Below are 10,268 nucleotides of genomic sequence, written 5' to 3' on the forward strand. Positions count from 1 at the left end.
TCACTTCCGCCATGAGTGAAGTTTTTTTTCTCTCTCCACTGTCGCCTGCATGGTTCGGGATCTGTAGAGCTGCGCATCGTTGGATTTGCCCTTCAATATTTGGACTCTCAGTAGTGATTATTAAACCACACTGAACTGAGCTGAACTGAACTGAACTTAAACACTACAAACTGAACTACACTGTTCCTATTTACTGTGACCTTTTATGTGAAGCTGCTTTGACACAATCTACATTGTATAAGCGCTATACAAATTAAGGTGAATTGAATTGAATATTAAAAATCGTCATTTTTACTTTCCAAACAAATTCTTTCCATCATTTACTATTCATTCCTTTATAACATCCTTCACATAACTCAATCCAGACCTCATTCTCAATTATGGTATTTAGTATCCATTTTCCTTCAACATGATCTGCTTTTTTATTCTTCTATTTTATTTGGTTCTTGCACGACTAGAGCTTTTTCTTTATGGTTTGTTATGTAATGTCTCTTCTGGAAGAATACAAATACTTATCTTTAGATGAAATGTTAAATTGTTTTTGGAGTTGTGAGAAAGATTTAATTTCTTTTTCAACGAATAACTGATTTATTGTTATCAAACCTTTATGTGCCCATATTCGAAATCCACCATCCCACACAGATGGAAGAAACTCAATGTTTCCTACTTTAGACATGGCCCTGGATGTAGATTCTGGACCTCCGAACAGGTAGATTTTTTTAAGAAAGCCTTTTTTTAAGGTTATCTTAAAATTAAAAAATAAGAATATCTGAAACTGGATGTTAGAATAAGAAAAAAAAGAATGTCCGTCTGGTACCTGTTTTTGTTATTTTATGCTTTGCAGATTATAAAAACTCTCTGAATGGCAACATTTTTATTTTAAATTGGGAAGAAATATAATATGTAGTTTACAAAAAAGAAGAAGATGTAATTATAAATTGTAAATCCAGAGAAAATGGGAATTTTCAAGTGGTCTTTCAATTTTTTTCCATAGATGCATGCAAATTTATTAAACAATAATTTATTATTAATAATAAATTAATAAACATTATATAATTTCTAATTATTACTTGTATTATTACACAATTATTTGCCTCCTGTGAAATAATGGCAAAGACCAAGGAAATTGGTTGTTACAAATTGGTTATTAAAAAGATCAAATATGCAAAAAATGTGCAAAAACAGCACATGGGAAATATTTAAAAAAGAAGTACAATTTTACAGGAAGGCTAATCATTTTGTCTTTAACTGTATATAAAGATGAAGTCAGCCATTTAGCAGATTTAAAATCATTCAAATTTAAAATAAGGCAACAAAACAAACACACACTAAGTTTTATTATTTGATTTCTTTATTGGGCAAATCCCAAAAATTAATGAACATTGTTCAGACATTTATATTATATTAAGACACTTCATGTGTGTTAAATGGGTAACTCTTTACAATAAGGAACATGTAGTTAATAATGTTAGTTAATGTATTTATTACCATGAACAAAGATTTTTTTAGATGGAAAGGAAGACCTTCATGAATATTTAGTTTCTAACCTGACACCACCAGTGTACAGCAAAGTATACAATCATCCCAGAAAACAGCGCTGTTCTGTCTTCAAGAAACGACTAAAAACTCAACTGTTTAGTCTCCACTTTCCTTCCTAATCTTAACTGCCTCTCTGGCTATACCACTAACTGTACTCTCTCTCTCTCTCTCTCTCTCTCTCAAAAAAAAAAAAAAAAACTGATGCTTTGCTTCTTAGACTTTACACACCTGAAACTTGTCTATAGCACTTGTTCACTGCTGCTCTTATAGTTGTGTAAATTGCTTCCTTGTCCTCATTTGTAAGTCGCTTTGGATAAAAGCGTCTGCTAAATGACTAAATGTAAATGTCTAAAAAGTAGACAGTTATATCAAATATTTTTAATGAACATGAAGTCATTATATTAAGTGTTTAGATGTCCTAAGTACATGCAACGCAACGATTACTGTGACAAGCAAATGGGCTGTCTGTACCAAACGCGATGCTACGGAGTAATGAAGACTTTTGCATGCGCATGACATCGAAATACATATCGCATGGGCATGACATACGTATCGCGTGCACACAACATAGAGATACGTATCGTGTGTGCACGACATACGGATTGCGTGCGCATGACATAGACATATGTATCGTGTGTGCATGACATACGGATCATGTGCACACAACATAGACATACGTATTGTGTGTGCACGACATACGGATCGCGTGCACATGACATAGACATATGTATTGTGTGTGCACGACATATGGATCATGTGCGCATGACACAGACATATGTATCATGTGTGCACAACATACGGATCATGTGCACACAACATAAACATACGTATTGTGTGTGCACAACATACGGAGTGTGTGCACGACTTACATATTGAATGCGTATAACATAGATACACATATCGCATGTGCACGGCATACGTATCGCGTACACACAACATAGACATATGTATCGTGTGTTCATGGCATACGTATCAGGTGCAAATAACATTGACATCCGTATCACGTGCACATAACATAGACATATATATCACATGCGCACGACATACGTATCGTGTGGACACAACATAGACATACGTATCGTGTGTGCATGGCATACGTATCGCGTGCACATAACAACATAACATAGACATACATATCGCATGCGCACGACATACGTATCGCGTGCACACAACATAGACATACATATTGTGTGTGCACAACATACGGATCGCGTGCACATGACATATACATACATATCGCCTTTGCACAACATGCGTATCTTGAGCGCACAACATAGACATATATATTGTGTGTGCAGAACATACATATCATGTGAGCACGACATACAAATCACTTTCGACCAACATAGGCATACATATCGTGTTCGCACGACATATTGCGTGAGCACGACATAGACATACATATCACATGTGCACAACATACTATTGCGCGCGCGTGTGACAAAATGTGGGACATATCTATGTTAATAGGTGTGCACAACATAGACATACATATTGGGTGTGCATGACATAGACATACATATCGGGTGTGCACAACATAATATCGTATGCGCACAACATAGACATACAGATCGCGTGAGCATGACATAGACATAGTTTTCAAACTGTTTGCTAGCTATTTTTTTTCACAATCTGAGGTGAACTTTCTGCTGCTGCTTTCAGTAGTATGGCAATAAATGTCACGTGTAATGTTATTCAAACACTGGTAGCATTTAACACTGGATAAAGCACATAATCTGTACCTGAGGTGTTCTCACATCGCTGTCACAGATGGTTAGGACAAAAATGTTTTTACATGAAAAAGATACCCTTTATCCTGTGTTGTGGCATGTGTAGTTAGGACATGTTGTTACTCTATTCTGTGACAATATTCTAGCAATTTTGAGGTTTTCTAGGTTTGTTAAAGGGATGCCTCCATCAGAAAAACTGCAGTATATTTCGCAGAAAACAACACAATTAATTTAAGTTAAAAAGCACTTTAAAAAAGCTATTTAAGTTTTCAAAAATGCTAATAAATACAACAACTTCAGGATAACAATATAAGGCACGTATCCTAATTTAAAGGAATTCATATTCATAGCTGCGTCTAAGCCCTTAACTTTCATCAAGCATTATATTAACAGGTCTAGCCATAAAGGGTGACAATGTAAAGTGTGAAAATGTTGGAATAAGGTTAAGGTGGAGGGAGTTTGGATTTTCTGCTGCCTGACTTCCTGATCTTCAGCTCCTGCTCATATCGCTCCAGCTGACTCCAGAATCCTGGGTTCGGCTCGATTACTGAGCGGGCACTTTTTACTACCTGTTAGAAAACATAGAAACAACAGAAGAGCTGTTTTGAAATGTGATCTTGTGCTTTGAAATGTGCATTTTGCTATTCAATATTTGACAATCTCAACTGAAACTGGAAGACAGGGCAGGACAGAGTAGATCCTTCCCTTTTTTCAAAGACAGCCATGGCAACATAGTCTCATTCTGAAAATGTAGCCCTATATACGTATCTGGAGATTGCAAATTATGTAGCCAGAAGTACGTATGGCTGCATTTCGCTTTTAAAATGAATGCTACTGGGAGATATGACATCGTTCGTTTTCGCGCTTATCAGCTGACCGCTTACCTCCATATGGATGGCATTTCCGATGTTACCAGTTTGTCTAGTTTGCTCGCCGTGGACTTGAGACGAAGAGAGGAGATGACCACGGTGACGGGGTTTGAGTCCAGTGAAAAACTGTTCCAGAAAGCAGGTAAGAATAAAATTAAAAATAAAATAAACGAGTAAATAACGGGGTGAGAATGTGGTAAATCATGGTAAAAATCAGGCGAGGGCTTTTCTTTTTCCAGATTGCTTTTTAAATTTGTTGGTTGGGTTTAGGGAAGTGGGTGGGTCAATCTGTGCTTTTTAAAATACTATTGGTTGGGTTTAGAGGAGGAGGGTGGGTCATTTGATCGGTCAGTCAGACAGTCAGTCGATAGCGGCCTCTGGTGGATTTACGAGAGAAAAGCAGGCACGAATGGCACTCGCGAGAGAAATTTGAGATCTGAAAAAAAAATGTACACAGCGGCCTCTGGTGGATTCGCGAAAACAAAAACTGCAAAAAATTAGCTTCTGGAACGTATTTGGCACTCTCCAGAAATGTATATAGAGGTATGTTTTCAGAATGAGCCTGGGTTGGCCAATAGTGCTTAGTCTTTATTAGGTGGCACAATATATCGATATCCCAATGTGCGCCTTCGCAATAGTCACATCCCATGATTTGCAATGTTGAGTCTGAATTATAGTCCAGCCACAGAACACAAGTTATTTGTGGAGTCACTGCTAAGTTTACCATAACGGAGTCACTTTTTCATTTTCATGGGTTTTAATGTCCAGAAAAATATCAAAAACATCCTCAAAACGGACCATATGACTTCAGTGGTTCAATCAGAATATTATGATGCTACGAGAATACTTTTGCTGCACACATAAAGCAAATATGACAACTGTATTCAACAGATTCCAGCAGGTGGAATGACTAATAAATGGCAGAAAATGATCAAACTCATGACTATACACAAAATAAAATAAAAAAGAATATAATAAGAAAAGATCAGTTTGCAAAATGAAGCAACAATGAGCTGTTTTTAACATCCAAAAATCAATGGAAGTGAATGAGTGTGTGTCGAGCCAAAAAGATTGCAATACACTTATTTCACGCAGCCGCCATTTTACAGTTTTTTACAATTGTTTTGCCACTAATTTCAAAATTCGGGTGTCAATTTTCAAAACTCTAGACACAAAATTCACAACCATTGCCAGAATTGTACATTTTTGCAAAACTCTTTTTTTTCAAATGCTTGAATACATTACACACAAGTTTGTTCATTGAATACATCAAAAGATTCTTTGTTCATTGAATTAAGATCACCTTTTCAATTTAACACAATTAAACATCAAATTGATCCCACTTCAAAATGCAACTCAAACATTACATTTAAAATAAATGCATATTCATTTACTTAACATGATGTTATTATCAACTAATGCAAGCACTCTAAATAATAAATAAAAGTTGCATTACTCTTGATGCGTAGAAACTGATGTACAATATTACATGTTTAGATGATGAAAGTTTCAGGATAGATCAAATGACATCAGTTACCACAGAAGATGACCCAACTGCACTATACATTATCTATCGATTTCATCTTTACACATACTTATTCCATATTTATGGTTTCTTCGTTATATATATATATATATATATATATATATATATATATATATATATATATATATATATATATATATATATATATATATATATATATATATATATATATATATATATATATGATGTGGTTGAAAAACTGTAAACAATGATTTTTGCACTATTTTGACATATTATTGACTATTATGACATTTAATTTACAGTATGTTGAATCCAATTTTGATTAGCATATGTTGCCATATATCATGGCATATATCAGCTTTCTATACGTGCGGTAAGAAAAAAATGACCTCCATTATGATGGAATGAATAAAACAAGTTCAGTGTATCCACTGTCTGTACTGTTCCCTCTACACTTATGAATAAACCATAATGAAACCTGTATCATATATTTTAAACAGCAATATTTAACGATTGTTAAAGCATGTTTATTGAAATGATGTGCATCTTGTGTGCTGGTGATCTAAAGTTGTGTTCCTGTAGTATTTGTATGATAAAAGGATTATGTGAACCAACGATCCTGCAAATGCAAGACTTCTTTAAGATAATGAACGCAGGATGCAGAGTTTTGAACACTGGGGAGTCTGTTAAAAGTAGTGACTGTTTAAAGTTTTGTGTCCAGAGTTTTGAAAATTGACATTAGGGTTCTGAAATTTGTGGCAAAACAATTGAAAAAAACTGTAATAGCTGATATGCCATAGTATTCACCAGTGCTCAACAGAAATGACTATGATAGGCCGTGACGGTCATCAGTTTACCACCCTTCAGAGAGTGCAAACAGAGATACAAGGACACTGGAGCGTTTTAAAGCCACAAAGATCAGTCAATTACTGTGTTTGCACTCGGTAAACATCGGTGAAGTGCGGTGAACTGATGACCTTCACGACCAATCATTTCTGTTAAGCATGTAAACACAATGACAAATCAGCTGTGTTTAAGAACGTGCACAACAGTGCTTAAATGTTAGTGGGAATTTTTTTACATTTCAGTACCAAAATTCTGTATCGAGACAAGTCTAATATAGTTAAAAAATCAGTTCATTAACTTGAGTTTGACAAATGGCATCTAAAATGTGTACAAACTTTAGCATACAACAATACATTGCATAATCAAAAATTATACATAATAAAATACCTTGTAAAATAGGATTTTAAGACTTTTTAATAATTTTTAAAAGCCTTATTTGGTTAATCAACCTTACTGGGAATCTTGCTGTCTGTGGAGAATGAGAGAGCTCTCAGATTTCATCTAAAATATCCTAATTTGTATTCAGAAAATTAACAAGGTTTTATGGGATTGAAATGACATGAGGGTGAGAAATTAATAACAGAATTTTCCTTTTTGGGTGAATAAAATAGCTACTTAAAGGGATATTTCACACAAAAAAATGAAAATTCCATTAATATTTTCTCACCCTCGAGTGTTTTCAAATTTTTGAGTTTCTTGACTTCCAAACTAGAAAAAAATAAATACCATGGAGGTCAATGGGTACAGGATTTCAGCATTTTTCAAAATATCTTCTTTTGTGTTCATCAGAAGAAAAAACTTTTTAAGTTTTAAAACTTAAAGTTTTAAAAAGTTTTCTAAAAAAGAGGTTTGTGAAAAGTGAATGATGAGCAAATGATGAAAAAATTTCAATTTTTAAGGTGAATTATCCTTTAAATATTCTTTAATGCTACATGTTTCCAGACTAAAACTGTTTTATATCCAAACTGAATTTGATGTAAACATTATTCATACCTGAAAGGCATCTGTTAGAGTGAGACTCTGGTGCTTCATCAAATAGGCCACGCAGACAGTAGCTGAGCGGCTGCGTCCGTTCTTACAGTACACGACAGTCCGTCCCCCCCGTCCTGCCTCACTGGCTATGGCATCAGCACAGCGGTCAAAATACCTGTACAGGTCTTCATTAGGGTCATCATAGACAGGTACACGCAAAGTGCTGACCCGCACAGAAGGAAAGGGCTGCTGCTTGGACACGTTAATACACAGGGTGACTGCCTCCTTCTGGATGAGGTCATTGTTACAGGCTGACCGGGCATTACTGATAAGCAGACAATCTGTTACTGCGCTCAAATGCAGCATGTTTTGCTAAATACTTGGATAAATATGATTATAGAATTGTTTGAAACATCATAAAGTGTGTTTGCTCATCATAATGACAGATCAACTCAGTTCCAAGCTGATTTTTTAAAATAATAATTGAATCTTTATTTTCCTATATACTATATTACTGTAGGTTATCTGTTTTTTTTAATATTTATTAACTTCAACTGTTAAAAGCTATTAGTCACTAGTCATTTAGTAAAAGGTAACTAATAACCTGTAACTAATAACCTTAACTGTTCCTAATTTGCTTGTATGTGCACCTTTTGTCAAGCAATAATTATTGTGAAAAGCGCTATACAAATAAACTTGAAGTGAATTAATATACTTTACATGTTCTGTAAAGACTAATGTTGTTATTGCTGATATAGATGCATATGTCAGATTTTAAAGTGTACTGTCCCTTTAAGGAGAATGGTCAGATGTTTCATGCTGGTCTTAATGCCCTTAAACAAGTCTCGCAAAAGCTGTTGAATAAACCAGAGAGGACAGAAAGAAAATTAGAATTCATTAGAAATTCAGAACAAGCACATGCAAAGCAGTTTTGTTAAGAAGTCTAATCTCCAACAGCAATATAGCAGCACGGATATGGTCAGCCTTCAGAACAAAACATAAACATTCAAATCAGATTAGGAAATCGCTGTGACATACAGATTGAGCGCGGGGATGATCATGGAAGCGGATTGTCAGCTCCTCTTCATCCTCATCCTCGGTTCCTTTTCCTATTAGCACGAAAAAAACGTGCAGAGAAGGCAGACGTAGAGCTCTGGCCCCGCCCATTTATCTGTCAATCATCTCCTCGCCCCAATGACTAGCGTCGGATCGAAATAGATGTAATTTGAAACCTAAGCTTGACATCCAGCTGACCCAGACGTTTTGCATCTGAAAATAAATAAATAAAAAACTTCACAGTCCAGTCAATTAAGTGATTATAAAACGAACATTTTCTAAAGAGGGTTTTTCGGTAATAGTGTGTTGAGAAGAAAGAAAACGCATCATGTTTGTTCCAGGTTTGTTCATTTAAAAAAATCTAATGTCGCCTCCTAATGGAGTGTTGAGTATTCCCAGTTTAAAGGAAGATTTTACATTATTCATTAGCTCTGTCTAATTTAAAGAATATTTTTGTATATGACTTTTATATAGCTATTTATGGGTTAAGATTTAATAGATATTTATGTTGATCCCCCCTGTTTATTTATTTCCCCAATTTCTGTTTAACGGAGAGAAGATTTTTTCAACACATTCCTAAGCATAAAAGTTTTAATAGCTCATTTCTAATAACTGATTTATTTTGTCTTTGCCATGATGACAGTAAATAATATTTTACTAGATATTTTTCAATACATTTCTATACAGCTTAAAGTGACATTCAAAGGCTTGACTAGGTTAATTAGGTTGACTAGGCAGGTGAGAGTAATAGGGCGAGTTATTGTATAACGATGGTTTGTTCTGTAGGCTATCGAAAATAAATAAAGCTTAAATAAAGCTTTTTTTAAACTAAAAACTGCCAAAATAAAACAAATAAGACTTTCTCCAGAAGAAAAAATATTATCTCTGCTAAACATCATTTGGGAAATATTTAAAAAAGAAAAAAAATCAAAGGGGGTCTAAATACACACACACACACACACACACACACACACACACACACTACCTGACAAAATCTTGTCGTCGATCCCAGTTGTAAGAGCAACAAATAATAACGTGACTTCAAGTTGATCATTTGTAAAAGTGGCAAAAGGTAGATTTGGGAACTGCATCCCAGTCATCACAAATACTGCAGAATACCTATTGGAACCCTCAAAGACACAAGATTTACATAGAAATCAGTCAAGTTTGGTGAAGGAAAAATCATGGTTTGGGGTTACATTCAGTATGGGGGCGTGCGAGAGATCTGTAGAGTGGATGACAACATCAACAGCCTCAGGCATCGAGACAACTGTGCTGCCCATTGCATTACAAACCAGAGGAGAGGGCAAATTCTTCAGCAGGATAGCGCTCCTTCTCATACTTCAGCCTCCACATCAAAGTTCCTGAAAGCAAAGAATGTCAAGGTGCTCCAGGATTGGTCAGCCCAGTCACCAGACATGAACATTATTGAGCATGTCTGGGGTAAGATGAAGGAAGAGGCATTTAAGATGAATCCAAAGAATCTTGATGAACTCTGAACTTTCTTTGCCATTCCAGATGACTTTATTAATAAGTTATTTGTCATTGCAGAGATGTATGGATGCAGGATGAATATATATTCATTCATTTTCTTTTCGGCTTAGTCCCTTTATTAATCTGGGGTCAACACAGCAGAATGAACCGCCAACTTATCCAGCAAATTTTTACACAGCGGATGCCCGTCCAGCCACAACCCATCATTGGGAAACATCCATTCACACACATACAGTACAGACAATTTAGCTTACC

At 35.3% G+C, this 10,268-nt stretch overlaps 1 protein-coding gene across 1 annotated transcript; it reads right to left on the reverse strand.

Annotated features, from left to right (window-relative positions):
* Positions 1 to 1,329: 1,329 nt before the first annotated feature.
* Positions 1,330 to 9,972, reverse strand: dusp28 (dual specificity phosphatase 28). The gene is made up of 4 exons (XM_056472691.1): positions 9,505 to 9,972; positions 8,502 to 8,732; positions 7,485 to 8,317; positions 1,330 to 3,838 (listed from the first exon to the last, which is right to left on the reverse strand). Exons 3-4 carry the CDS (start codon positions 7,827 to 7,829, stop codon positions 3,713 to 3,715), a joined length of 471 nt encoding a protein of 156 aa, XP_056328666.1. The 5' UTR covers positions 7,830 to 8,317; positions 8,502 to 8,732; positions 9,505 to 9,972; the 3' UTR covers positions 1,330 to 3,712.
* Between the last annotated feature and the right edge of the window lie 296 nt (positions 9,973 to 10,268).

The sequence above is a fragment of the Danio aesculapii genome, chromosome 2, assembly GCF_903798145.1.
Source record: "Danio aesculapii chromosome 2, fDanAes4.1, whole genome shotgun sequence".
In the NCBI taxonomy this organism is placed as follows: Eukaryota; Metazoa; Chordata; class Actinopteri; order Cypriniformes; family Danionidae; genus Danio; species Danio aesculapii.

Excerpts from the sequence above, each read along its gene's own strand:
- dusp28 (XM_056472691.1), bottom strand. The coding sequence starts at position 7,829 with ATGCTGCATTTGAGCGCAGTAACAGATTGTCTGCTTATCAGTAATGCC. Across the intron at positions 3,839-7,484 it reads CTCTAACAGATGCCTTTCAG|GTAGTAAAAAGTGCCCGCTC; the intron begins GTATGAATAATG and ends GTTTTCTAACAG.